This window comes from Lagenorhynchus albirostris, chromosome 2 (genome assembly GCF_949774975.1).
Source record: "Lagenorhynchus albirostris chromosome 2, mLagAlb1.1, whole genome shotgun sequence".
Classification (NCBI taxonomy): Eukaryota; Metazoa; Chordata; class Mammalia; order Artiodactyla; family Delphinidae; genus Lagenorhynchus; species Lagenorhynchus albirostris.
The window spans coordinates 173,943,999-173,971,681 of NC_083096.1; the positions used below are offsets into that span (position 1 = coordinate 173,943,999).

The 27,683-nt window shown below is 58.1% G+C and overlaps 1 protein-coding gene and 1 long non-coding RNA gene across 3 annotated transcripts; one reads left to right on the top strand and one right to left on the bottom strand.

Annotated features, from left to right (window-relative positions):
• Window positions 1-27,434, top strand: EPHA2 (EPH receptor A2). Of its 2 annotated transcripts, XM_060141314.1 has the most exons (17): window positions 1-190; window positions 4,847-4,914; window positions 6,665-7,334; window positions 15,652-15,807; window positions 15,913-16,245; window positions 16,782-16,897; window positions 17,369-17,522; window positions 17,991-18,090; window positions 18,566-18,621; window positions 18,868-18,993; window positions 19,087-19,272; window positions 19,445-19,506; window positions 19,611-19,820; window positions 20,028-20,177; window positions 20,933-21,126; window positions 21,729-21,884; window positions 26,488-27,434. In XM_060141314.1, the coding sequence occupies exons 1-17, from the start codon at window positions 106-108 to the stop codon at window positions 26,591-26,593; spliced, it is 2,928 nt and encodes a 975-aa protein (XP_059997297.1). In that variant the 5' UTR covers window positions 1-105; the 3' UTR covers window positions 26,594-27,434. The 2 variants fall into 2 exon arrangements, with proteins under 2 accessions (XP_059997297.1, XP_059997298.1); XM_060141315.1 differs by lacking the exon at window positions 4,847-4,914 and having other exon boundaries at window positions 57-190.
• On the bottom strand, window positions 14,435-17,287 carry LOC132515192 (uncharacterized). Its single transcript, XR_009539082.1, has 3 exons — window positions 16,889-17,287; window positions 15,170-16,646; window positions 14,435-14,757 (listed from the first exon to the last, which is right to left on the bottom strand). It is a non-coding gene; the product is annotated as an uncharacterized LOC132515192 (long non-coding RNA).
• Window positions 27,435-27,683: the final 249 nt, after the last annotated feature.

Below are 27,683 nucleotides of genomic sequence, written 5' to 3' on the forward strand. Positions count from 1 at the left end.
GCAGAAGTTACGCGCAGGCGGCAGGAGGGAGCCGGACATCAAGGCCTGCGCGCGGGCGTGCGGGAGCCGGGCACGGAGAACGGGGCTGAGAGCAAGGAGCGCGACATGGAGCGTCTGGCACCCCGCGCCTGCCTCGCCCTGCTGTGGGGCTGCCTGCTGGCCGCGGCTGCCGCGGCGCAGGGCAAGGAAGGTGAGTGTGCGCTCCGACGGCCACCCGGCCCGACCCAGCCGCGGCGGCCGGACCCCCGGACCCCCGCTCCTCCCAGAGCCAGGCGCGCCTGGACGCGCGCAACTTTGGAAACTGACCTGGCGCCGCCCAGTCCCGGAGTGCTGAGGTCTGGAGGACTTGCTGGCTGCGATCGGGACGAATTTGGGACTCCCCCACCCGGGGCTATAGGGGCTCCGGGGACTAAGAGGTTGGGGCCTGGGCGCGCGGGGTTCAGAGGCCGCAGAGAAGGGGACCCGGAACTCTACTCAATGTTCTGTGATGACCTAAATGGAAGGAAATATAAAAAAGAGGGTATATATGAACCTATAACCGATTCACTTTGCTGTACAGCAGAAACTAACACATTGTAAAGCAACTATACTCCAATAAGAATTTTAAAAAAGAAAGAAAGAAAGAAAAGGGGGACTCAGGGCGGCCACACGGTTGCAGCCAGGGTGGCGGTTTCAGGAACGCGTCCCGGCGGGGGTTCGGGGTCCCTTGGAGAATGGGCTACCTGGGGGCCTTTCCGCCGGCTCAGCTTCACGGTGAATTCGCTAACCTGCTTGCGCCGATTTTGTGGAGAAGGCGTTTCTGTGGAGGCCCCTCATTTTGGGTGGGGTCTCTTCGACAGGCGAGGAGACAGACCCCTGCAGAAGCCCCAGCTCCCTGAGATTTTCTCCACGCCCCCTTATGCCTCCAGTCGGGGAGGAGAGCTTGCGGGGAGCTTCGGGCCAATCTGCCCACGCACAGCCTTCCCTCCTTCCCTCCCCGCACTCCCAGGCTCGGGGGGCAAGGCTCGGGCCGCGAGAGCGGACAGGAAGTCCCAAAGTCGAGCGTTCTGAGCAAGGGGTGACTCAGAACGAGGAAATGCGGCAGGTGGGGGCGCGGCCGACCAAGGTGTGGAGCCGTCACCCCAGGGTCACCAGGGAGTCCGAGCGCCCGGGGGTGGGGGACTGCATCACCCAACCCCGCCCCAGCGCTCCCGCTGCCGCACTGCGCGAGGGGCCGCGGACTTTGCCCTGGGCGGGGCGGGTGGTGGATGGGGACGTTGCCCTTCGGCTAGGGTCGCAGAGAGGATGGGGGCTCTTGCCCTTTGCCGAGGACCTTCCTGTCCATCCAGCCGAGGCCGGTTTCAGTTTCCGACTGAGAACGAGTTTTGCCCGCTCGCCGGGGCCGAGGGAGGTTTCCGCAGGCTCCACCAGGGGGAAGTGCGGAGGAAGCCCTGGCCCGGTGAGAAGTTTCCTTGAGCCTTGCCTTCCTTTTCCGCCTCCCAAACTGGGGTTGGAGGTTTTGCTGTTCCAAGTTCGGTGGCAAAGAGGCCAGAGCTGGAACTCTTGGAGGGTGGAGGCGGGGGTGGCATCCTGTCCCCGTCCCTGAATCACTCAGGGTTTCTTGTCCCAATGTGCTGGAGGAGTGGGTGGCAGGGATTTCTGTGATCCTCAATACCCGCCCCCCCCTCAGCTTTTTGTCCTCCCCCTTCCTGGGGGATTGCGGTTGGAGAGAAGGGGAGAGACAGCTGGATTCACTACAGGCCTTTCTTGAAGGCTGCCCATGGGGGGTGGGGGGATTAGGCAGGAGGGATGCTACTGGGCGATTGTTGTGCTGCAGCCTTGTCCTTGTGCCCCTCTGCCGAGCCCTCCCCAGCCTGGAAGACTAGTGCCCCCCCCCCATGGAACGGGGGGAGGAAAAGGACAGGGGAACATTCTTCCCTAGGCTTCAAGAGTCCCTGTGAAGGACTCCCTAAGGAGGTGTGCCTGTAGTGGGGGGGTGGGGGAGTGATGGCCCAGCTGCCGGCATTCTGGCTGGATCTGCCTGGGGCTGGGTTGGGGGTGCAGAGACGCGAGTCCCTTCAACCCTTCAAGCGAAGCTGCTCTTCGCTTCCCTTCTCCTTCCCCGTGAGTGGAGGAGCCAGGCTGCCTTGGGAGACCCAGATGGAGCCTGTTAAATTCTCAACAGCCACTGAGTCTGTCCTCCTTTTACAAATGGGGAAACAGGGAGGCCCAAGCCCTCCCTCACTAGGGCCCTCTGTATAGGGAGGGTTAGGTCTGAGCATGTGGCTTCTTGGGCTGCCGGAGCCCAGGGCCCCCGCACCTGGGTGTGTGCTGGGTTTTTCTGAGAAGGGAGAAGAGCTGGGCAGGGGTGCAGGGCTTGCTGACTTGAGGTGCAGCTGGGAGGTGGGCTGGAGAGCGCTCAGGAGGCCTGGAAAGTCCTCGGCTTCTGGATTCCCTACGAGCCCAATGTGCTCTCTGTCCCCTTCCCTTTTTCTTCTTCATTCTTCCCCCTCCCCGCCCCCCAGTCCCCTGCCTCCCTGCTTCTTTAGCAATTAGCTGGTCTCGGTTCAGGAGCGATGGGGGGAGCAGGGAGGTGACACTAGGGGAGTGGGTGGTCGTACTGCCTTTGAGTAAAGGGCCCTAAAACAATATGGACCCAGAAGGATGACATTTATGATGGAACTTCAGACTGAGAAGGAGGTTTTCCTGGGGGTGGGAGGAGGGACGGGGGGCTCCTGGATGAGCCCTGCTTAGCCCAGGCTTCTCAGTGAAGCCTTCGGGGGCCAGCCGAGGGGCTGTTGGCCCCTGCCCCTTCCAGGAGCCTCAGACCCTGGAGGCCGCTCGCTCGGGGAGAGGCCGCACCCGTGCGGCAGGGTGGAGGGACCGGGGCTGGGCGCCTGTTCCTGGTGATTGGTTCTAGGGAATTTCCCCGGGAGGGGGGCTCCTTCCTGTGTGAAGGCTTCTTTTCTTCTCTGATGAGCCCTGTGATATTTCTAGAGCCAGGCCTGGGTCTGGAAGGGGAGCGAGCTCTGGCAGGGGTGGTGGGGGTCCCTCCGTGCCAGGTTAACCCTTCAGAGCCTAGGAGCCATGAGCCCCCTTCCCCAGGGGCGCAGACTGCAGCTTCCCACGCCTCTAAGGAAGGGGGGCGTGCAGGACCTTGAGGGACACTCACCTTTGTCCGCCCTACACACCCAGCTGGACCCCCAGATTCCTTCCTGTGTAGCCAGGACATTCCATTTGCTAGTGGGGTTAGTGAGTTTTCCAAGCCTGAGCCTTGGGCATGTCCGAACAAATCCCTGCCCCTACCCACCCCCCAGCCACCCTCCCCTGTCCCCTCAGCCTTGGGGCCGGTGCCACATCGGATTTCCTCTCCCTGTCTGGGCTGTGAGGCCCTTCCTAGAGAGACTTGGCCCGGGTCAGCAGCGGTCAGGTGGCAGTGCTTCATCCCTAGGCCTGGGGGCCTCCAGCCCAGGCGAGCAGGGCAGTCTGTCCTCAGGAAAGGGTTTCTCAGACTCTCCTCAGGCCCCTCTCCCCCTCCCTCCCCATCTCTCTAAATCAGGCCCATCTCCGCCTGCCTGGGATTGCACCCTTAGAGTCATTCTTCCAGGCCCAGGCCTTGAGGAATGCACCTTCTGAGGCCATATTCCTCATGCTCCAGACTCCAAAGGAAGTAAGCACTTGTCCCTTACCCCCTCCACCTTAGGGTTTTGCTCTTGGAATCCAGGGACCTTGTATAGGGTCCACGCCTCAGTTTCTCCAATCTCATTATCCACCAGGGAGGGTAGCCTCTATTGGCAGCTACCTGGACCTTACTTGGAAATGGAGGAGGGGGCCATACTGGGGTCTTGGGTCTTGGCTGTAGCCCCTGAGCCTGGCAGAGCCCGGGGTGGACCAGTGGGAGGTGCCCAAGCGGGGGTGGGGCTGGATCTAGGGAAGCCCCTGGCAATGTGTCCTTCCCTCGGGCTCTAGATGCCTCCCTGGGGATAGTGTGGTCCTGGCACCTGGTCCCTCTGGGTCTGGAAGTCCTCTTTAAGGGTTTCCATCCCTGGTCCCCTAGGCACCCCTGGCAGGGCAGTGGCCAGGGTGTGAGGGACGGGGGCAGCGGGAGCGATTTTCCCAGGGAGGGGACCTCGCCAGCTGTGTGTATCTTTGGGTCTCTCCTAAAAGCCCCTGTGGGTTCAGGGCTTTATCCTGCCTGCTCTGTGGCTTTTGTGGTGGGAAGATCGGTTTCCAGACCCCCCCACCAATCCTGCTCCCCTCCCTGGAGCTGTTCCCACCTGTGAACAGCTCTCTCCTCTTGGAGGGCCATGAGACATGTGTGTACATACGTGTGCTGCATAGGCATGTGCTACGTGGCCTGGGTGGGGCTGAGGGTGTTTTGTGCTGTGTGTGTATGGAGGGGACGTGGCAGGAGCGGACAAGAGTGCCTCCAAGGCCCACGTGCATGTGAAGTGCTGCGGAGGGGCCCTGTTTCAGGAAGCAGATGGGGCAGCGTGGTGTCACTTAATAGCCCTGCTCGCCCCAGCTCTCTACCCAGCTGTTGTTCCCCTGCTGGGCCAAGCTCTGTCCTGCTCTGCCCAGCTGGGGGCTGCTGAGGGGGCGGCGTGGGCTGGGAGACGTGAGGCCTCACCCAACCTGCTCTGTGACTTTGACTAGGTCCCATCCCTTGCCTGGAGCTCTGCTTCCCTGTTTCTGGAGAGACGGGTCTCTTGGACATGGTGACCCTGTGTGGTGGGGTCTCTCTCTGAGGGCTGAGGAAGCCTTCAGGGCTTCTTGGGATTCCTGGGGGACTCTCACCTTTTCCACCATGGCCTGACCCCTGAAGATACCCCCAAGCTCACCCAGCGCCCTCTCTCATCTCTTCCAGTCGTCCTGTTGGACTTTGCTGCAGCTAAAGGGGAACTCGGCTGGCTCACACACCCATATGGCAAAGGGGTAAGCCTTCAGGGTGCGGGTGTGGGCATGAGGAAGCTGAGACCCAGGGAGGATGGGGCCTGGCCCAGATCAAACAGCTCAGCCAGGGTTCAAACTCAGGTTCCTGCTTCTCACACCAACTGGGCAGGCTGGGGTTGGAAGGTGGGGAAGGGACCCGAGAGGTGGAAAGAGCTGGGGAGACAGCTGAAGGCCCTAGCAGAGCAGGACCCTTGGATGCCCCAGAAGGCTGATGGTCAAAAGGGACCCCCTCTCGCTCCCTTCATTCCCCTCTTGGGTGGGAAGGGGTTAAAGGCTCCCCCTGCCTTTGAGGTCCCAGCCCAGGAAGTGAGGGGTGAGGAAGAGACAGGGAATGTGGGCTCCCAGGTCCCCACAGCCCCGGGAAACCGGATCAGGTTCCTTCCTGCCGGGCCCTCTCCCCGCTCCTCCAGCTGTTGTTTCCCTTTCCTGCTCGGGGTTGAGTTTGTTTTGCCTCCTTCCCACCCAAGTTCACTCCCTCCCCTCCCTCTGCCCTGCCCTGCTGTGACCTGGACCGGTGGGCCAGACCCCAGGGTCCTCTCCCTGGCTTTGTCTGTGACGACTGTGTGGCCTTGGGGAGGATACTGCTGCTCTCTGGGCCTCAGTTTTCCCCTTGTTGAATTTGTTCTGGGGCCTTAGCTGGGGAGAGCGGTGTCTCCAGGGGGATAGCTGGGGACAGTCTCTATTGCTGGCCAGATCTGCGGAGTCAGGCACTTGTCCCTGGTCACCTTAGCTCCGAGGAGGCCTGGAGTTTAACTCTAGTGGATTTCCAAGATCCTGGAATGTTCAGCTGGGAGAGAGCACAGATCACCTAATGCAGCCCAGTCATTATATAGAGTGGGAAACTGAGGCCCAAGGGCATCTGAGGCCCGTGTGACACAATGCAGCCCAGGTCTTTTTCCTTGGCCCCTTCTGGTTTTTTCATTCATTTGCTCATTCATTCAACAAATACTTTCCTGAGTACCTACTCCATTTCAGATAGGCCCTGGGGATACAGAAATGAACTAGATGCAGTCTCTGCCCTAAGGAGCTCAGAATCTTGTGTGGGAGCCAGATGTAGTTGTCACCACTTAGGTGCTAAGGTAACAGAGACTGTGGGAGCCAGGGGGAAGCACTTGCCCCAATCTTGGCCCAACCTGGGAAGTCTTCCTGGAGGAGGCTGAGCAATGTTCTGAGGAGTGATGGGGGATTATCCATTGATTCTGACTTAACCTCTTCCCTGCCACTCACACACGTCTACACAGTGAATTATAATGATAATAATAATAGGGAGAATAATGATACTGATACCAGCTGCCTTGTATGACTGTCACCCACACCAGGCAATATGCTCCGCACTCGACAGACATTCTGTCGTTTATCTTCACAGCAGTTCTGTGAGGTAGTTTTTGCCCCCATTGTACAATGGGGACTTTGAGGCTCAGAGAGTTTAAGTGACCTGCCTGAGGTCACATGGGACCCCCAGCCTCCACCCTCAGCTCACTGTATAGTATACGGGTTCAGCACTGCAACACTGGGGTCAGGGACACCAGGGGGTCAGATCCAGCTCAGCCACTTGTAGTGTGTGACGGTGACTTGAAGCCCCTCCCTGGGCCTCAGTTTCCTTCCCTGTAGAATGAGGACAGCAGGAACCATAGAGCAGCTTCCTGATGCCCAGCTTTGCCACCTGGGCGATGCCTCTGGGCCTCAGTTTCCCCCAGGCACCTGCCCACACTAACCTGTCGGCCCCGTGCAGTGGGACCTCATGCAGAACATCATGGACGACATGCCCATCTACATGTACTCCGTGTGCAACGTGGTGGCCAGCGACCAGGACAACTGGCTCCGCACCAACTGGGTATACCGCGGTGAGGCCGAGCGCATCTTCATCGAGCTCAAGTTCACCGTGCGTGACTGCAATAGCTTCCCTGGGGGCGCGAGCTCCTGCAAGGAAACCTTCAACCTCTACTACGCCGAGTCTGACGTGGACTATGGTACCAACTTCCAGAAGCGCCAGTTCACCAAGATCGACACCATCGCGCCCGACGAGATCACGGTCAGCAGCGACTTCGAAGCGCGCCACGTGAAGCTGAACGTGGAGGAACGCTCCGTGGGGCCGCTCAGCCGCAAGGGCTTCTACCTGGCCTTTCAGGACATTGGTGCCTGCGTGGCACTGCTCTCTGTCCGCGTCTACTACAAGAAGTGTCCCAAGCTGCTGAAGGGGCTGGCCCACTTCCCCGAGACCATCGCGGGCTCCGACGCGCCCTCCCTGGCCATCGTGGATGGCACCTGCCTGGACCACGCTGTGGTGCCGCCCGGGGGTGAGGAGCCCCGCATGCACTGTGCAGTGGATGGCGAGTGGCTAGTGCTCATTGGCCAGTGCCTGTGCGAAGCGGGCTACGAGAAGGTGGAGGACGCCTGCCAGGGTGAGTGACGGCGCTGTGATGGCAGAGAAAGGGGGTACTGGGGTGGAGGCTGTGGTCCAGGATCTGGTCTCAGCTCTGGGATGTGGGGATCTTGGTAAGGTGGTCCCTGCTCAGACATGCAGTGGTTCTGTTAGTGAAAATCTCGGAGGCTTCCTGGCCTTATGATTGGATTCACTCATTCACCGAGAATGAATACATTGAGAAACGGTATGGAGGTTACGAGTGAAGATTCTCGGAAAGAATACCTGGGTTCCAATCCCAGGTTTACATTTAGCTGTGTGACTTTAAGCCAGTTCCTTAACCTCTCTGTGCCCGGGTTTCCTCATCTGTAAAATGGAGATGAACATAGTGCCCATCTTGTAGGGTTGTTATGATAATCAAATGACTTAATACTTGTAAAGTTCTTAGGTCAGCGTCTGACACATAAGCGTTTTTAAGTGTGATTGTTATTTTTGATTCATCCCACAAGTGTATCTTGAGTATCTATTATATACCAGCACTGTGGGCACATAGCACAGTCCCAGGAGCTAGTACCATCTCTGTTAACTCCCTGTGACTTTAGGCAGGTCACTTAACCTCTCTGGGTCTCAGGCTCCTCTTTTGTACACGGAGGTGAGTGAATTGAACCAGGATTCGCATCCCCTGGCTGCACATGACAGTTACCTGGGGAGCTTTTTGAAAAATGCCTGCGTGGGGGGGATACTCAGGGTCTGCCCTCCCCACCTGACCCTCCCCAGGGCCATAGACTCAGATCCTCCCATCGGGGCTTCTACTGATGACAGATTGAGCCCAGAGAGGGGGCCAATTAAATCAGACTCTCTCTGGGAACAGGGCCTGGGCATTAGTGAGCTCACACTGGGAGGCTGTGGCTTGGCCCGGCCAGGACCTGTGACAGCGGAAAGCTCTAGAGCAACGTGGATTTTTTCAATGGGTGACTTTTTCTAGAAATGGCTGTGGGGCAGGGCATTTGTGGAATGTAGGCTGACCTTTGGAAGGCCAGCTCATCCCCTCTCTCTGGGAGCTTCTTTGCTGAGATAAGCAGGGTGTTGAGAAATTGGGGGGTTAGGCCCTACAGCTATACATACCGACTGAGTGACCTTCAGTAAATCTCTCTTCATCTCTGGCCTCAGGCTTCTTGTCCGTAAGACAAGAAGTTCAACTATACTAGCAGACTGTATACTTGGTTTTTAGCCATGGATCCTGCAACCCATGAAAGGGTTTCAGGTATTGGAGGAGCCTGAAGCCCTTTCTCATGGGCTCCACTTGCCTCTTAAAACATAATCCTCAGAACCCTGCTTAACACAGTCTGCAAACCCCTGAATAAGATGTCCCCTCAGAGCCTTTCTGTGCCTGTGGTGTAGTCTCTGCTCTGGCCCTTCCCACTACCCTGTTGTCCTCCCAGCTCTCCTCTGCTCTTCAGGCGGCCCCTGCTTTAGGTGACCTCAAGTGCACACTCCCAGTTTCAGACAATGACTGGGGGGGGTTGCGAGGGAGCCCAGTGGGTTGAGCAGACTCCTCCCACATGACATCCTCACACAAGAATGCAGGGGTGCGGGGTGAGGGGCAGCTGAAAACTTTCCACAGGCTGGTGATTCAGGCCCTGCAGAGATAAGTGGACAGTTGAGGTTGGGGAGGGGTGTCTCTCTCCAGGAAGGGGGGCAGGCTTCCCTCCCCAGGAAGTGGGGGGTCAGGGCCTCACAGGCTTTGTTTGTGAAGAGTTGAGCCACCCCAGGGTAGGGAGGACTGGTTTCCAGGAGCGAAATCTTTGACTTTGCTTGTGGGACCCTCTCCACTGCCGGCCACCTGTTGCCTTGGTTTTTCCTCCTTAGGGTCCCTCTCCCAAAATTCCCTTCAACGTGGTTTAGGGACCCTCTGTGTGGTTGGGAACCCCCAGCCCGGCTACTCTTTATCCCTCCAGACCTTCCCCAGCACCCCTGACCGGGATGCCAGTGGAGATAATAACAGTAATTCCTGTAGAAAAGTGCTCTTCAAAAAAAAAAGAAAGAAAAGAAAAGTGCTCTTCCAGGGCAGGCATGAGCTCCGCGAGCGCTTTATCTTGTTCCTGCTGAATCTGTACCACCTTTCGTGAGAGGCAGGGACTGTTATCAGCCCCACTTAACAGACAGGAAACTGAGGCTCAGAGAGGTGAAGAGACTTGCCTGGAGTCACACAGCTAAGATTTAGTTGCATCAGGATTGAATCTAGGTGATGCAGCAGCGTCCAAGCTGGAGGATGGGTCAGGAAACGGGGCGGGAAATGACCAGTTCCTTTGGAATCCCTGACTCAGCTCCTGGCCCTGGGACAGACTCTCAGGGCAGCCCCGGGATGGTGGGTCCTGGCGCAGGATGTGAGGTAGTTGAGGGGCTCTTACTGAGCATGTTAAGGGAGAAATGGAGAGAGATGCAGGGTCTGCCCGCCTCCCCCCCCGCCCCCCGCCACCGCCTCACCCTCCACGGGGCCATGGACCCAGATTCTCCCATTGTGGCTTTTATTGATGACAAACCAAGCCCAGAGAGGGCGCTGGGCAGGCCAAGGTCACCCAGCACCTGGTCCAGGTTATTCCCAGCGTTTGTTTCTCCTGAGAGTTCTTTCCCCAGGAAGCTCTCAGCTCAAGAAAGAGTTAAATGGACAACGGAAGAGAGGCACCTCCCAGGTGCTGTGCGGACAGGTGGGCACACTGCCCAGAGAGCTCTTGTGAGCTATGTCAGGAATGAGCCAGCTTCCCTCCAGCTCCCCCACTCCCCGCCCTCCCTCCCCAGGCCTGCCTAGGGGACAGTGGAGTCACTCAGGCTGACCGTCATCTCCCCCGGGGCAGCTTTGTCTCCCTGTTTGTCTCTGCTTCCTGTGCTGGCAGCTGAGCTGGTGGGGCCCCAGATAGCGCCTCAGCCGTGGGGACTGCCGGCCAGGTGAGCAGGTGGCCAGCGGCTCTGGTCAGAGGCTCAGCCCAGAGGCTCAGCCCAGCAGCTGGGAGGCCGGAGCTGGAGGTGGGGCTGCAGGGTCAGGAATTCCCTCCTTGGAGGCTGCCGCTCCCTCCAGGGGCCCAGCCCCTCGCTCCTGCAGCTTCTCTGTCCCCCAGTTCATGGACACCTCAGCCCATGCTGAGCATTTCCCAAGCGAGGTTTCCTTCTGTCTTCACAAACAACCCAGAGAACCTGAGGACTTTATCCTCATTTTACAGATGAGGAAACTGAGGCCCAGAAAGAGGAAACAGTGACCAAAAGAGCTGGGGCCTGGCATGGGGAGGGCTGTCCCCAAGTGCCCCTGGCATATATCTTTCTACCCACAAGCTGTGTGACCTTGGTGAGTCCCCTCTGGGCCTCATTCTCCCCACCTGTAAAATGGGTAGGTTGGAGCCTTGCTGACTTAGCGATCAGAGCCTACCTCCTGTGACTTTCTGCCGTGGTCCCTTTTGAGAACCTGGGTTACTCTGGCAAGCTGCAGACTGGGTGACCTCACAATGTGTGCAAGGAGCCGGGTCCTAGTGCTGGCATCCTGAGTGGCCCAGGCCTCTCCCAGGGTCCAGAGTTGAAGGGGAGGAGCTGATTGAGGCGGTCCTTAGGCAGGGTGTCCCTGAGCCATGGCAGGGGCTGTTGGCAGTCGGGACAGGGCTGATCCCCAGGTGGGGAACTCTGTGCGCTGTGACTCTTGGGCTTGTCCCCTCCCTGGGGAGTGCCACCGGGCCTTATTTCTGTGGAGTTTCCTCTGGCCTGAATGGGGGGTTGGGGGTGGCAGCTCCCACCTCTGTGCCCTGCTCACCCTGCCCTCAGCTCACACTGGGGGCAAATTCAGACGCTGGCAGCTCCATGGGGCGGCCCCTCCCTCCCTCGCTGAGGTGAGTGAGTCCCCAGAACGGAAGGAAGGAGGCAGGGAAAGCAAACAGAAGATAAAAGGCTGGTGGTAGGGAGACAGCGGGAAGCAGAGGCTGTGCTTATCACAGCTTGGTGGAGGAATGCGCAGAGATAATTCCCCAGGGTGTGTGGGAAAAGGGCAAGGTGCTAGCAGCAACTGGGCCACCGGGACAACTGCTTCCATGGGGGCGACAGGGCCTGCTGGGGACTGAGAAGCTGCCGGGGTCTGGAGTTATCAGTTGCCCTCATTTGCAGGGTCAGTAACTTACGGGGTCGCCGTTTGCTGCCCGTCAGGGCACCAGACAAAGTCCAGGCTTCGCATCCTTGGGCTGAGGGGGTGCACGTGGTCGTCAGCTGGGCATGGCTTGGGGAGGTGACTGGCTGCAGGGAATTGTCACTGCGACCTCTTGACCCTGTGATTGACCCTGTGACCTCGCCACCACCACCAGCCCGGGAGGTTGTTGGGCCTTGGGGGAGGGGCTCTGCCAGGGGCTGGATTTGCGTCATGCCAGAGGGTGTATGTCCCTGAGTCACACCCCATGCTGCCATCTGAGGGGCGGGCATCGGGAACTGGAAAAGCTGGGGTGCAGCCCTGGGTGCAGTCACCATGCCCCAGTGAGTTCCCCTGCTCGGAGTGGCCCCGGGCCTGCCAGGCGACCGGGGTCAGAGGAGTTCTCCACAGGTGTGTCAGAGTCAGCCTCCGGTGCCAGGCAGGTGGTGTCCCGGTGCACTGTCCCCGCAGGGTCTCCCTGGGGACTGAAACGCCGCTCATTTCTGTGGCCCTAGAGCTTGTGTTTAATGAGCACGTGGGTTTTGTCTTTACTCACATATTCATTCATCCATCCAGTCAGCAAACACTAGCTGAGCACCTACTGCATGCCAGACCCTGTGCTGGGACACGGGACACAGATAATTCTTGCTCCTCACGAGCTGCCAGTCTCATAGAGGATCCTAATATGTGCAGAAATCATTTCCAATGGAGCATGAAAGCCAGGCTGTGAATTCCCCTGGGGCAGAAACAGTGTTTATCTTGCCATGGTCTCCCAGCGCCCAGCACTGTGCCAGACGCGTAGGAGACGCTCGATTTCCATTTGGTAAACATCAGAGTGAGTAATAGATGCCCTAACGGTCAGAAGGGGGCCAGAAATTGGGCAGTCTGGGAGGGCTGTGTAGAAGAGCTCAAGCTGGGTATTGAAGGATGCATAGGAGTTTGCTGGTTGGCGAAGGGACCATGGGTAGTTTGTGTATGTGAGTATGTTTGAGAATGTGTGAACACCAAAAGTGTGACCCCTGTCCCCACTTGCCTGCCCTGCACGCCAGGAAATCCAACCAGGCAAAGTCAGGAAGACACAGGGGCCTGCTGGTGTCAGACACATGAACTCTGGGGCCCCTGAGCACGGGCACACTCTGGCAGGGCCCCTTGGAGTTCTGTGGTTGGAGGAGGGGGCACCACATGCTCGTCAGGCAAGTACATGCCTTGTTGGTGCTGCCTCTCCACTGTAATATCTGGCACGTCCGCAGCGGAAATCTCTCCAAATTCCCTCTTTCCTGCTGGCAGCAGGCGGGCCACCCCCGGGCTCTGGGACCAAAGAATGGAACCCGCCTCTTCCCCCACTTCCGCCTCTTGGCGTAGGGCTGGGGGCTGGGGAGCAACCACGTGGTGGGGAGTGGGGACATTGTGGGTTTTGCAGGTGGCTAAAACCTTGTGGGGGCTCGTGGTCCCTCCCCAGCCTGAGAGCCTGAGCCGGGAAGATGCGATAGTGTTCTAGGGGCCCCTGAGCACCCCTACTCCGCGGGGCCTGGACCACCTGGAGCCAGCACTTACCCAGAGTATAAGCCCCTCGGGTGGACAAGTCAGGGCATTTGGGGGAATTGAGATCCCAGGATAAACATAGCCCAGCTTTCTGAAGTCTCATTTTTACTTGAAGATTTGGGGGAGGAGAGAGCTATTTTTGTATCGTAACAGATAAGTTATGAGGAGGACTGCAAAATACACGTGGATTTCTTAAATACAATAGGAGACTTGAAAGACCTTTGGGCCTTCCTTGAAGGAGGCCCCGTTGGAGGCCCCAACAAACACCCACCCACTCCCCGGGCTTGATTCTAGTCTTTTCTCCCCATAGGACATAAATGTGCCCAGTATGAGAAGACGTATGTTAAGAGGGGGCACAGCCCCTCGCCCCGCCCCCCAGCTGCTCTGAAATTAGTTTGGGGATTTTCTGGCTGTTGAAGCAGGTCGGACCTCCTCTCCTCTCTCTTCCGGCTTGTTTCAGAACATTGATTTCTCTTCGCTCCAAACTGAAATGTTTGTGAGAAAGGAGGGAGGTTCGAGGTCAGGCATCCTGGGTTTAGGTTTTAGGTTCGTGTCTTAGGAGCTTGTTGACCTTGGCCAAGTTCTTTTTCCTCTCTGAGCATCAGTTTCCTCACCTCCAAAGTGGAATGAATGATAACAGTGCCTAGTATAACAGACATATTGTGAGGACTAAATGAATGTCAAGTGCGTAGCCCAGGAACTTCACACAGCGGCTGCTGAATCAGTGGTGGCTGTTTGTAACTGGGGCTCCAGGCTCTGCACAGAGCAGGAGTCGGGTCCCAGGTCCCTTCTGTCCTGGACAAGCCCCCTTCCCTACAGCGTGTGCCTGAGCTCTTTCAGGACCTGTGCTGACATTCTGAAGTGGCAGGACAGGCAGAGGAGTTGAGAGAGACTTCTGGGATGGTCCCCCTGGGGCCTCCAGCAAGCAGTCATTAACGGGAAGTCACTATCCAAGACCTTAGGAACTGGGTGTCCTTTGAGTCCTGTCCCTTGACTCCCCACCTCTCTCTGCTCGCATAGAGGACTAAAGGAGGGAGACTGTCCACAGATTTTTCTTGATAACGTAGATCTGACTGTGCCATTATTCTCTACATCAAACCTTCAATGGCTCTCACTGCCCCCAGGATAAAGTCCTTGACCTGGCATTAAAGGCCTTTCTCAATCTGGTCCCTGGAGATCACTCAGCCTTATTGCCTGCTGCTTCCCTGATTTCCGACCACAAAGGCACTATACTTCCTGTGTTAGCCTTGCTGTTTCTCACCCCTAACTCCTCCTCCCAGTATTTCTGCCTTGCTGAACTCCTACTCAGCCTCTAAACCCCAGCTGAAATAGCTCCTCTATGACTCCACAAACCTCCAGCCAAGCTTGTCTCTACCCCCTTAGCCCTTTGCCCACCCCTTTATTTATTTATTTATTTTAACTTTTTATTTTATATCGGAGTATAGCCTGTTAACAATGTTGTGATAGTTTCAGGTGCACAGCAAAGCGACTCAGCCATACGTATACGTGTATCCATTCTCCCCCAGACTCCCCTCCCATCCAGGCTGCCACATAACATCGAGCAGAGTTCCCTGTGCTGTGCAGTAGGTCCTTGCTGCCCACCCCTGTATGGTGGACATTGTCACGTGCTCTAGCTCCCAGAGGTCAGGGGCTTTGTCTCATCTCGAGGTCCATGCACTGGGCTGCACGCAGAGTTGAGGATCAGTGTTTGATGAACGTGACACTGAGGCTGGAGGTATCTCAGGACCCTCTCCAGAGTAAGCTGAGGGCGGGAATGATAACTGTAGGGTTGGGTAAGAGGTCCCTGGGTGACCCCACCCCATCTTGGCCACTTCAGCAGCTGTCCAATCCCTGGACAGCCCTGCACAGTGTCTGGGTAGCTTCCTGTCTGTGGGACCAGGAAAGGGCTTGGGGCAGGGGCAGGCAGGGGCAGGTTAGGGTGGTGGGAGGAAGGAGCCTCTGGAGTCAGGTGTCTGAGCTCCCCCGGCTTGGCCAGGACAGGACCTGCCACCGGGGGAGGGAGAGCTGCTTTCTGGCCGCCCTTGTGAGTGGCGGAAATGACTGGGTCCCTGAAAGCAGGTCCAGAGAAAATGCTGGGGGCCTGGCCTTTCCTGCTTCCTGGTCAGCCAGCCCCGGAACAGGAAAGCGGTCGGGTCCCAGGGCGGGGGGCGTACCTGCAGAGGTAGCATCCTGATGCCCCCGTCTGATCTGTGAGTCAGCAAACACAAATGGCGAAGAAGAAGCAGTCACTGCCCTGGGCAGCTCTCAGTCCAGGTGGGGACCTGCCAGGCTGGTCCGCACGGATTAAAGGATATCTCCAGCCTCTGTCCAAGGCTGAGCCAGCTGTGAGATAGGATTCTTAGGAAGCTGGAAGGTGAGATGTGGGCCTTGAATGCCAGGCTCAGGGGCATGGTGCTTCTTGCAAGAGCCACTGGGGAGGGGGCTGCAAAGCTTTGGAGCAGGAGGGCAAGGCACTTCCTGGGTGTCTGGCCCAAGCTAGGTGCTTTCCACGCATTTTCTCATCACAAGACATTTTACCAATGACAAAACAGGCCCATAGAGGTTTAGTGACTTGCCAGGGGTCCCAGGGCCAGGGAGGGAAAAGTCGCTCGGGGTGAGAACAGGCTGAGCTGATGTCTGTCCCTGTGCCTGCCAGCCTGCTCGCCGGGATTCTTCAAGTCCGAGGCATCCGAGAGCCCCTGTCTGGAGTGCCCCCCACACACCCTGCCGTCCTCCGAGGGGGCCACCGCCTGCGAGTGTGAGGAAGGCTATTTCCGGGCCCCGCAGGACCCACTTTCACTGCTCTGCACGCGTGAGTCTCACAGCGGGTCAGGGAGGGGTGACAGAGCTGGGCGTGGTGATGCTGACATGTCCAGACCTACCTGGATCCGAGCTCTGACCTCTGCCCTCTGCACAGGCCCGCCCTCCGCCCCGCACTACCTCACGGCTGTGGGCATGGGCGCCAAAGTGGAGCTGCGCTGGACGCCCCCCCAGGACAACGGGGGCCGCGAGGACATCACCTACACTGTCACCTGCGAGCAGTGCTGGCCCGAGTCAGGCGAGTGCGGTCCCTGCGAGGCCAGCGTGCGCTACTCGGAGCCACCGCACGGGCTGACCCGCACCAGCGTGACAGTCAGCGACCTGGAGCCCCATATGAACTACACCTTCACCGTAGAGGCCCGCAACGGCGTCTCGGACCTGGTGACCAGCCGCAGCTTCCTCACTGCCAGCGTCAGCATCAACCAGACAGGTGAGGGCCCAGGGGTGGCAACTGTGCCCTTGGGGCCCACCCAGGTGGGGCTTCGTGAGGATGGCCACTCAGGGTTCGGCTGGGTTCAGAGAGAGACAGCAGCAAGTGGATAAAGACACAGTCCCTGTAATCACTTCCAAGCTCTGTGACGGTGGGCAGGTTACTTAACCTCTCTGAGCCCCAGTTTCCTCACCTGTAAAATGGGCGTTCTAGGGCTTTTGAGAGGATTTAATAAACTCTTGTATATAAGGCTCTTAGAACAGTGCCTGGTCCATAAAGAGGTTATAGCAAGAGTCAGATATTGTTTTGGTTTTATTATTTATGCACTCATAAGTACTCACAGTGTACCCCCGATGTGCTAGCCTGTGGTGGGGCCCAGCCTGGGACTTTGTGCTCTGGAGCTGGAAGTTGAGAATCCCAGGTCGGGATCTAAGGAGCCTGGACTGTGGATGGGAATGCGTCTGGGTGCATCCCCACTCCTCCCCTTCCCCCGTGTGGCTTTTCACACCCCTCCCCTCCCCCACCGTCCTGCCCAGAGCCCCCCAAGGTGAAGCTGGAGGACCGCAGCACCACCTCGCTGAGCGTCTCCTGGAGCATTCCTCCACCGCAGCAGAGCCGCGTGTGGAAGTACGAGGTCACCTACCGCAAGAAGGTAACTCTCAAGGGGTTGGGGCTGTCCCCGCTGGGCTTCGAACAGAGGACCAGCTGGTCACATAGACGCTCACTGTACAACACAGCCATCTGAAGAAGCGCTGTTCTGCAGATGAGGAAAATGGGGTCTGGGGTCTTCCTGAGAGTTGCCTCTCCCAGGCCAGCCCAGCAGAGATTTGTGGGAAAGAAGACATAGTGTTCTGGAATCCCCAGAAGAGATAGTCTTGGGTGGTGGGGAGCCAGGTCTTGGGGATCAGACAGACCTGGGTTTGAGTCCTGGGTCACGCATTTGCTGGTTATGACCTGGAGTGAGTCGCTTCACTTCTCTGAGCCTCAGCTTCCTCCTCTGTAAGGTGAGCATCGAGGTTGCTAACATAGCTTGTCACCTTGCTAAGCTGGGGCTGCTCCCTGGTGGGCTAAGCTGATGGCCCTGCCCTCACTGTCTGTCCCTCCACCCGCCAAACACCCACAGGGGGACTCCAACAGCTACAACGTGCGCCGCACTGAAGGCTTCTCCGTGACCCTGGATGACCTGGCTCCGGACACCATCTACCTGGTCCAGGTGCAGGCGCTAACGCAGGAGGGCCAGGGTGCTGGCAGCAAGGTGCACGAGTTCCAGACACTGTGTGAGTCAGGGACCAGGGTGTGGGCCAGGCCAGAGTCCTGAAACAACTGGGACATCGTGGGCGGAGGGAATGGAGCAAAGAACTTAGAAGTGTCCCCTTCCTGGTTGGCCAGGGCCTAGGACAGTCCAATGTGGGTCAGCCCCAAGTCCGGGGAGGGGGCAGAATTGAGGGCTGGGGGTGGGGAACCAGCTGTGTACCCAGGGCAGTGTTGTGGGAAGGAAGGATGTGGGCTGTGGCATTGGCGGGCCCAGTTCAAATCCTGCATCGTGGAGACAGTCCCACACACCTGAGACTACCCGCTCTATTCCCTGGGGAAGCCCTCTCATTTGCCATCTGTGAAATGGGAATAAATATCCTCATGGACCGTCACTAGGCAGGTGTCTTGGGACCCTAAAGTACAACCGGGGGTATTACCATAATTTGAAGTTGGGGGGGCTCCCTTGTCATCTGCTGGTCTCTCCCTGGCAGCCGTGGAAGGATCTAGCAACATGGCAGTGATTGGTGGTTTGGCCGTTGGTGTGGTCTTGCTTCTGGTGCTGGCAGGAATTGGCTTCTTCATCCACCGCAGGTTCGTTGGAGCCTATGCCCTGGGGGCTTAGGTGGGACACAGGGGCAGGAACCTCAGCTTCCTTTATGGAAACTGGAGCTGATAGGAATCTAGTCCCTGCCTCCCTGGGGGCTGTAAAGATGTAATGATCTGTCAAGGGCTCAGCACAGCACCTGCGAGGCTCAGGGCATGGTGGTCATTATGACAGTGCGTCCACACTTCCTCGGGACACGCGGGCAGGAAGCTCTGGGGAGCTCTAATGAGGAGAGCCTTCATTACAGCCACTTAAGGGGCCATTACGGGGTGTAGCTCCCAAGGAGTGAGCCCGGCTTGCTCGTTTCCTCTCCCCCTGGCCTTTTCCATGCCCTCTGCCTGACTGAGCAGAGTGTTGAGCGCACCAGGCCCGCAACCTGGACCAGAGTAGGGTCAGGAGGCTCCCCGGCTGGGGCAGGTCACTGACCTCCCTGCGTGTTTGGTTTCCCATGGGGTCTCTCAGGAGGAAGAGCCTGCGGACACGCCAGTCCTCGGAAGACGTTTACTTTTCCAAGTCAGGTGAGATGCAGCGCCGCCTCCATGCCTGGCCTGCTGTCCCCACGGGCCTCCCCGGCTCTGTGGTAGAGATGGGGGCAGCCAGAGCACTCCCCGGGCGTCCTTGGGCAGCTCAGAGGGCTGAGCCAGAGGCTCCTGAGGTGCCCGGACTGTTGCCTACTCCCCCTCCCCCTCCCCCAAGGCAGCCCCTCGTAGGGACCCCTCCCCTCCCCAGACTGTCTGTGACCCTGCCCTTCCTTCCCCTCCCAGAACAACTGAAGCCCCTGAAGACATACGTGGACCCACACACATACGAAGACCCCAACCAGGCTGTGCTCAAGTTCACCACCGAGATCCATCCGTCCAGTGTCACGCGGCAGAAGGTGATCGGAGCAGGTGAGGTTAAGCGCTCGCCGAGGGGCCTGGTACGGGTTGGGAGCAGCCGACGCCCGGGCTGACTGGGATGTCTCCCACATCGCCTGCCTGCAGGAGAGTTTGGGGAGGTGTACAAGGGCACGCTGAAGGTGTCGGGCAAGAAGGAGGTCCCCGTGGCCATCAAGACGCTGAAAGCCGGCTACACAGAGAAGCAGCGGGTGGACTTTCTCAGCGAGGCCAGCATCATGGGCCAGTTCAGCCACCACAACATCATCCGCCTGGAGGGTGTTGTCTCCAAATGTGAGGCCCGGCTTCAGAGTGGGCTGTGGGAGACCCACGTGGGGGGTGGGGGAGGGGCTGCCCACGGGGCCTCTAATAGGGTCTCTGTTCAGAGCTGTGCCCAGCCCCGCCCCGCCTGCGCCTCTTCCCTCCACCTGTGGCCATCCCCTCACACCTGTGCTCACCCCTGCAGACAAGCCCATGATGATCATCGCCGAATACATGGAGAACGGGGCTCTGGACAAGTTCCTTCGGGTAAGGACGTGGGCCGGGGCGGGGCGGGATCTGTGGCTGGCGCTTAGGGGCCCTGGTGGGCGCGGGGCTGGCTGGCTGGCAGCTGAGGGCCTGTGCTCTGGCAGGAGAAGGATGGCGAGTTCAGCGTGCTGCAGCTGGTGGGCATGCTGCGGGGCATCGCGGCCGGCATGAAGTACCTGGCCAACATGAACTACGTCCACCGCGACCTGGCTGCCCGCAACATCCTCGTCAACAGCAACCTGGTCTGCAAGGTGTCTGACTTCGGCCTGTCCCGTGTGCTGGAGGACGACCCCGAGGCCACCTACACCACCAGTGTAAGGGCTGGGGCGGCTGTCACCTGGGATGGGGGCCTCAGTGAGGTGAAGCAGCCCTCGCTCTGCTCCGGGGTCCTCTCCCCTGCCCACCTGGGGCGTGGGCCTCAGGTGGCAAGAACACCTCTGGGGAGCATGGAGGAGGGGCCCTGACTGCGATCGTCCTGGGGGTGGCCTAGGGGACAATAGTGATTGGCCAGGTCCCCACAGGGTGGCAAGATCCCGATCCGCTGGACGGCTCCAGAGGCCATCTCCTACCGCAAGTTCACCTCCGCCAGCGACGTGTGGAGCTATGGCATCGTCATGTGGGAAGTGATGACGTACGGCGAGCGGCCCTACTGGGAGCTGTCGAACCACGAGGTAGGCCCCCTCGCCCTGCCCAGCCCCATCCGGATCTGAACTGAAACCCTTTACTCATCCTCGAACCCCAGGGGCTGGGCAGAGAAGAGTTTTGGGGGCTAATCTTCATCTGGTACACCCCTTCATTGGTTCGTTCAGTGAATGTTTCTTGAGGGCCTACCATGTGTCAGGCCTTGTGCTGAGCTCCAGACCCAGTCCCTGCTTACACTCAGCAGAAGGACGAGGAAAGAAGTAGTGGGTGTGGGGGAAGTGTGTGCGTGCACGCATGTGTGTATCTGTGTGTGTGTGTGTGTGTGTGTGTGTGTGTGTGTGTGTGTGTGTGCAAGTGCCTGGTGCCTCATGCAGCCTAGAGGCCTGGAAGGCTTCCCAGAGGAGGTCACGTCTCAGCTAGGACTAAGGCACAATAAAGCAGCAGCAGCCGGGTGAGAACACGGAGGGGAAGAGTGCTCTGGCTGAAGGGAGCAGAGAGTATAGGCGCCCAGAGACCGCGGGGAGGCTGGCTGCAGGGCACACAGCATGGCTGCTGCCCGGGGTACCCTGGGAGGGAACAAAGTCAGGAGACCCTTCCTCCTCTGGAGACATCCTCTTAGCACCTGTCCTTTGTGTAGCGCTGAAGGTTGTGTGTCGTGCCTAAGGAAGGAGGCCAACCCCGCTGTTTCGGGGGCTCCCCTTCTCTCCTCTAGCAGCCCCTGTGTATGGGGGAGTTTGGGGGCTGTGAAGGCACCCCTGAGCATCCTGCTCGCCCCCTCCCCCAGGTGATGAAGGCCATTAATGATGGCTTCCGGCTTCCCACACCCATGGACTGCCCCTCCGCCATCTACCAGCTCATGATGCAGTGCTGGCAGCAGGAGCGCACCCGCCGCCCCAAGTTCGCCGACATTGTCAGCATCTTGGACAAGCTCATCCGCGCCCCCGAATCCCTCAAGACCCTGGCTGACTTCGACCCCCGGTGGGTTCCATACCCTCAGTCCAGGGGGCCCCCAGTTTTACTCCTGAGCCACTTCAGCGTAACGGGCAGCCAGGGACGGTGGGCAAGGGGCTCAGAAGTTACGCGTGGGCTTTGCTTAGACTGGACCGGGTTGGCTCAGGAGGCACTAACGGAGCCAGTCAGCACATACAGTAAATGTGCCGGCGCGGCACTCAGCGCTTAAGGTGTTTCAACTCATTTAAACAGCTGAGGAGTTGGGTCCTGTAATCGTCCCCCTTTTGTGGATGAGGAAACAGACGTAGGGCAGTTAAGTGTCTTACGTGCTGGCAAGTGGCCAGGCTGGGACTGTGACTCTGAAAACCTGACTCTCTTAACATTCGGTTATTCTGTAGTAACTGGTGGTGGTATCATCAGTAGAAGCAGAGGGGTGGCAGGAGCTATAAACACTGAGTGCTCCCGACACATCAGGCAGACTCCTGGAAGCCTACCTGACTTGGCTGCCCCGTTGTCCAGATGAGGGAACAGAGGCGCAGGGCAGCTGAGCGGACTGCCAGGGTTAGGGAGCAGCATCGCGGGCTGGACCCTGCAGCCCCTCACTCGCGGGCCGGTATCTCCTGTTGCAGGGTGTCCATCCGGCTGCCCAGCACCAGCGGCTCAGAGGGTGTGCCCTTCCGCACGGTGTCCGAGTGGCTGGAATCCATCAAGATGCAGCAGTACACTGAGCACTTCCTGGCGGCCGGCTACACGGCCATCGAGAAGGTGGTGCAGATGACCAACGAGTGAGTCTGCGCTCGGCCCCGCCCGTGCCTGCCCTCTCCCGCCTCCCGCCTCCCCAGGCTGCCTCTGGCTCCACCACCCATCTGCTCTTCTCTCTACCTTCCCAACGCTCCCCTCTCTTCTCTTTCTCTCTCCTTCTCTTTTGGGGAGGGTGACTTTGCAGGAAGGGCAGAACCAGGCTGGCAGCCAGCGATTCTGGTCACTTACTCGTGGCTCCGTCCTCTTCCTACATCTTTTTTCCACAGTGAGAAAATAATAGTAATTGTGATCATAGCCATAGCATTTATCGTGAGCTGCACCAGCTCTGCCTGAGCACTTTGAATCAGCCCTCATGATGACTTGGCAGGTGGTTCCCGTCAGTAGTCCCACTGGGCAGGTCAGAAACAGTACAGCCCAGGGTCCATGGCCATTTGGGGGATTCCAGCCCTGGTCAGTCAGGATCCAGAGCTCAGGGACCATGGAGGTCATTAGTGGAGAAACTGAGGCTCAGAGAGGTTACACGGCTTACTCCAGGTCACACAATTTGTAGCTGAGAAAAGAAAGGCTTCACTTCACAGCCGTCACCTGGTTGAATTCCCTATTTGCCTTGTGAATAGATGCTATTATTACTTCCCTATTTAAGTAGGAAAACTGAGGCTGAGAGGTTACATAGGTTGCCCGAGGTCACGCAGCCAGTTAGGGGCGGCGTTCCTCTCCAGGACGCTGAGAAGAAATGGGCAGAGCCCTTGGACTTCCCTGGCTGATGCCGAGGAGAGAGGGCACCAGGCCAGCCCATCCCAGGCACCTCTCCCCGTGTGGTTGACTCTCAGCTCTGCGGTCCAGCTTGGCAAGAAGTGGCAGTTACCCCTTTCCCTGGCCCTGGGTTCTGCCTTTTGTCAGGCTGCCCTATGGGAGCTCTTCTCTCCTCCCAGCTCCAGCATCAGGGACCCTTCCCGGCATGGACTTGGCATGGACACCTCCTCCCACCCCAGGAGGGAGAAGACATTACCCTCTTAGCTTTTTGTGCTTCTAAAAATACTGTTAGTTCCCAATAGCCCAGCTTGTGTAAGGTCCAAGGTCATGGTGGGAATGAGCCTTGGGGCTGAGAGGTTTTGGGAATCACATGGGAAGGGATGACCCAGGCGTCCCACAGTTCTGGGTCACAGTTCTGGGATTTGGGCCTGTGTCTGAACATTCTCCAAGGCCTCTGAAAACTGCTCAACTGGGCTTCTGACCTGTTGCTCAAGGCCTCTCAGACTAGGCCCCGGCCTGTCCCAGGGGAAGGCTGGGATGAAAGTCAGGCAGGGACTGACCAGAGGGCGACACGGAAATGTGGAGAGAAGAGACGGGCCCCAGGATATCTTTTGTTTCCAGCCAACTGCAGGGTCCAAAGCTTGGGCTCTGCAGTCACACCTGGGTTCGAGCCCACACTGGCCACTCCCTAGCCGGTGGTTTTGGTCAAATTAGGTTCCATCTTTGAACCTTGGTTTCTGTTTCCCCGTTGTGGGGATTGCATGGGTGCAATACAGATGATATGCCTGGTACGCAGTGAGGGCTTAACCCATGTCGCTCTTCCCTTTTCCTCCATGCCCTTGCTTTCCACCCGTAGCCTGCGGGCAAATACCAGGGTTCCTCGGCTCCCTCCTCTAACCTGGGAACCTGGAATGGCCCCCTTTGCCCCTCCAGGAGCTCCCACTGAGGACAGTACAGCTTCTCTTCTGGGTGAGCAGAGCTGAGGGCACGGAGAAGTGCATACAGGAAACACATGTTCGTAGAAGCTTCCCGAAATAGCCCGGGGTGCTCCTCGGCCAATTCCTTTCCCACGAGCAGGAAGGAGCAGGGACGGGGCTGTCTTGGATCGGTGGAGGGTGTGTGTGCTGTGTTTTGAAAAGGCCTGCATAAAGGCAGGAAGTCATTCCACGCTGCTTCTCCTCCCATCAGCTCCACTGGTGCTCAGATCTGGGGCCTGTGTGACTCACACCACTGCCTCCTTCATTACTTCAATTAAATGAAAGAAAGGGGGGTCTCAAAGTGCTTTTTCACCCCGAAAGCTCTGTCTACACATGCCGTGGATCCCAGTGCGAGGCTCTGAGCCGCTCTCAGAATTCAGCCCTTCTGGGATGGGGTCTGGATTTCGGCTTCAATGCCCTTACCCCCCGCCTTTGCCTCCCTGCTTCCTTTGGCCCCTCCCAGGGGGCTGGCCGCCCGGTTCCCTGTGGTCCCACAGTGGCCACCTTTTCTCATCTTGAGCATGCATCGTGTTATTTTGGACTCACTTGAGTTTCTAGCTGGAGTACTGAGTGGCTCTAAATGTGTTTCGAGGAGCTAATGAAAGCAGTGGATGTCACACCCCAGAAAAATACCCAGTCCAGCAAAAGGCCCATCCAGTGTGCGAGGCTGTGGCATACGGCGTCCTGAGAGGGCGTGGGGACACTGGCGGATGGGTCTTCTGGTCTCCGAGTGCCCTCAGCACAGGCGTGGCGCTGATGGGATGTTTGCCGAGAGGATGAATGATCAGGCCACCTCTCCCTCCACTCTCCTCGCACCAAGGGCCAGAGCACAGTCGGTGCTCACCGGGGGAGATTGTGGCCTTTGAATTCCCTGAGGCCGGGGCTGGCCTTGCGAGTGCTCAGGAAGAAGGCGGCCTCAGTCATGTGCTTCCCCACCCCTGTGATGGGAGTTGATCCAAGGAAGGGACTGCCTTGGATCTCCGAGTGGGGAACTGAGGCTGGGGCAGGAACAGACTTGCAAGAGGCCGCAGGCATTGGCCGGTCTGGGAGCCTCATCCTGTGTGTGTCCCTGTTTATAGTTAGGAAATGAGGCAGGGAAGGTTTGGGGGGCTTTGTGTTGGAAGAGACTGGGGCTGGGGCAGGTGGCTTAGAAGCATCTAATCAGAGCTCCTATTTTACGTATAAAGAAACTGTGGCCCAAAGACAGGACAGGACCCACCCGAGGCTCTGGTGGAATCCAGGACTAGAATTCGGCCTCCTGCCTCCCAGCCCAGGACTCCTCCTCCTAGATGGACCTCAGAAGCACCCTCAGCTCCCGCCCTGTCAGGTGAACTTCACCAACCTGGGAGAGGGGCCCCAGGCAGCCTGGGCAATGGCTCAGTCGCCACTAAAGCATTCATTCATTCATTCGGCAGACACTCCTTGAGGGCCTACTGTTTACCAGGCCTATCCTGGACCTTGGGAGGGGCTGGGAGTGAGGGGATGAGCCTGGGGCACTAGGCCCTACCGTTGCTCTGCTATAGCTAACATAACCCACTGGTCCTTAAACCATACATCAGGGTCTTTGGGATCTGATCAAATGCAGACTCCCTGCCCCGCCTTCAGAACTTCAAAGTCAGTGAGTCTGGAGTTGGGCCCAGGATCCTGCCTTTTCAGGAAGTGCCTCCTTCCCTGCTGGTCCGAATACTTATCTGGGAGCCACACTTAGACCTACAGGTATGGGGAAAACAGTGCTTCTTTTCCAACACCCTCAACTGCATAGGTTAGAAATGGCGCTGTCGTGTTAGGTTAGGAAGTTCTCCCAGATGTCTGACTCCTGGCCTTCCTGCTTCAGTCCCTGAGCCGCCCTCCCACACACCTGAAAGTCATGTCTCCGGAACTGCAAATAGGAGCTTGCACCATACAGTTAGCTCCCTTTACAGCCAGGAGAGGGCCCGTAAAAACCTGGGTGTTTTCATGGGTTTGGGCTGGTGGACGAGGATGGTGAAGGAGGAAACTCCCAGAGTAAGCAGTAAGGTCTGCTCCAGGGCTCTTGGAGTGTAAGTGGTTTTACAAGGGGATGGAGGGGCATGGAAAGGAGGGGCAGGGAAGGGCTATGGGCTCCTGGGCGTGTCCTTCTATCTGGTACTAATGCCGCCTTACCCCTCTGCCACCGGTATCTGGGATCTCCCACTCTCCAGTTAGGCACTGTTATCCCATTTTACAGGTGAGGAAATTGAGGTCCCTAAAGGGAAAACCCCTACCTCAGGGTAACCTAGTCACTGGATCTGGTCACCTGAAAGCCCCTCCCATTAGAGACCAGCAGGACTTTAATCTCTGATGGCCCCTCAGCAGGGATCTCCTGAGTCCTTCCTCCGTTACGAGAACTTGGAGGGAGTGGAGGTGCACCTGTGACGAGACCTTGGGCAGAGAGCTTTGAGCGACACCCCCAGAGGGTCCCTGGCATCTGGTGATGGCATCAGTGCTGCCTGGGGAGGAGCCTTACCTGAGGACAGACCCCAGGGTGGGGGAGGGAAGCCTTTGTTCACAGCTGGCTTGATTCAGCTCCTCCACCTCTTAGCCTGGGTCACTTTGGGCAAGTCACTTCACCTCTTTGAGCCTCAGTTTTCTAGTCTGCAAAATGGGGGCAAAAACAGCACCTACCATAGATTTTGTGCAGATTTGATTTAAAACAAAACAAAGCTGCTCGCATTCAGCGCTTCAATCATCTTGTGAATTTTGTCGGCAGGCTTTCCGGATATGCATCCACTCATCAGACCTCTGCCTTACGAGCTCTGCCCCCCAGGCACCCAAGGCCCCCTCCCCGGTCCCTCCTCTCTCCCCTCACCTCCCTGCCATGGCTGCCCACCTCTCCGGGGCAGGCCGCTCACTCTCCCTCTCTCCCTCCCCCGCACAGCGACATCAAGAGGATTGGGGTGCGGCTGCCCGGCCACCAGAAGCGCATTGCCTACAGCCTACTGGGCCTCAAGGACCAGGTGAACACAGTGGGGATCCCCATCTGAGCCCTGACAGACCTCGTGACCCCCTCAGCTAAGAATACTTGAAGAAACAGACGGGCTTTCCTGCCAGCTCCATGCTGGGCCACCAGGGACCTTATTTATTTCTAGTCCTTCTTTACTGATGCCACCCTGAGGGCTCTGCTGGGGGGTCTTGGACGATACCTTGGCCTGAGCTGAGGAGATGCTCAGGGACCTTGGGCAGGGGGGCCTCTTCACCTACAAAGGACAGACAGCCAAGCACTTAGCAGTCACCATCGTGTTCCCAGCATCCCCTGGGGCAGGAGCCCCGCCAAGGCCTTTGGACACACACGTGGGACATTGCTAAACTGACCTCCCCTTCGCCGTCTCAGGAGGTGGGGCGGTCAGCCTGCAGCAGTCACAGGAGCAGGGTACCTCACGAGAAGAGGACAAACAGCAAAGTCAGCTGGGCGAGACCCACAGCGGTTCTCCCGTCCCTCTAGTGCCTTCCTCAGCCCCCCAGGCCCCATCCTCAGCCCCCACGGGCCAAACACTTGCTTCCTCGGGGCCCTCACAGGATGCTTGGTTGTGTGGAGGGTTTTTTTTTTTTAAATATATATTTTGTACTTTGTGGAGAGAATGTGTGTGTGACAGGGGCCCGGCTAGGACTGGGGGCAGACAACGGCCTGTGTCAGACATTCCCAGGCTGGGGGCTGGCCCATCCGGCCTCTCACCCCTTTAGACAACATTTTCTACTCTGTCAGTATTAATGATTTTGTTCTGTTGCGTATTTTTCTTCGAACCTTAATTTATTATTATTTTTTTTATATTTATTGTTAGGAAATGACTTATTTCTGCTCTGAAATAAAGTTGCAGATTGTTCAAACAGTGGGGTCGGAGTGGCTTTGTGTCAGCAGTGCGTGGGGGAGGGCTCACCCCACCCAGAGTGTTTAAACACAGCTTCTTACGCAAGGCACGCATGTCATGTAACCCTGGGAATGGGGTGGGTGGAAGGTGGGCGGAGGGCCAGGGAGCGGGCCCTGCCGAGTCTGGCTTCCATGCCAACAGGCCTCTGTCACCTTTGATCTCAGGCTTCTGGAGGGCTTAGGGGGTGGGGGTGGGGCGGGGGGAGAAG

What these genes read in the sequence shown, in the direction of transcription:
- EPHA2 (XM_060141314.1), top strand. Translation starts at nt 106, where the DNA reads ATGGAGCGTCTGGCACCCCGCGCCTGCCTCGCCCTGCTGTGGGGCTGC. An exon ending in GGTGGAGGACGCCTGCCAGG is followed by an intron (nt 7,335 to 15,651) that starts GTGAGTGACGGC and finishes TGTGCCTGCCAG; the next exon opens with CCTGCTCGCCGGGATTCTTC. An exon ending in GGGAGCTGTCGAACCACGAG is followed by an intron (nt 20,178 to 20,932) that starts GTAGGCCCCCTC and finishes CCCCTCCCCCAG; the next exon opens with GTGATGAAGGCCATTAATGA.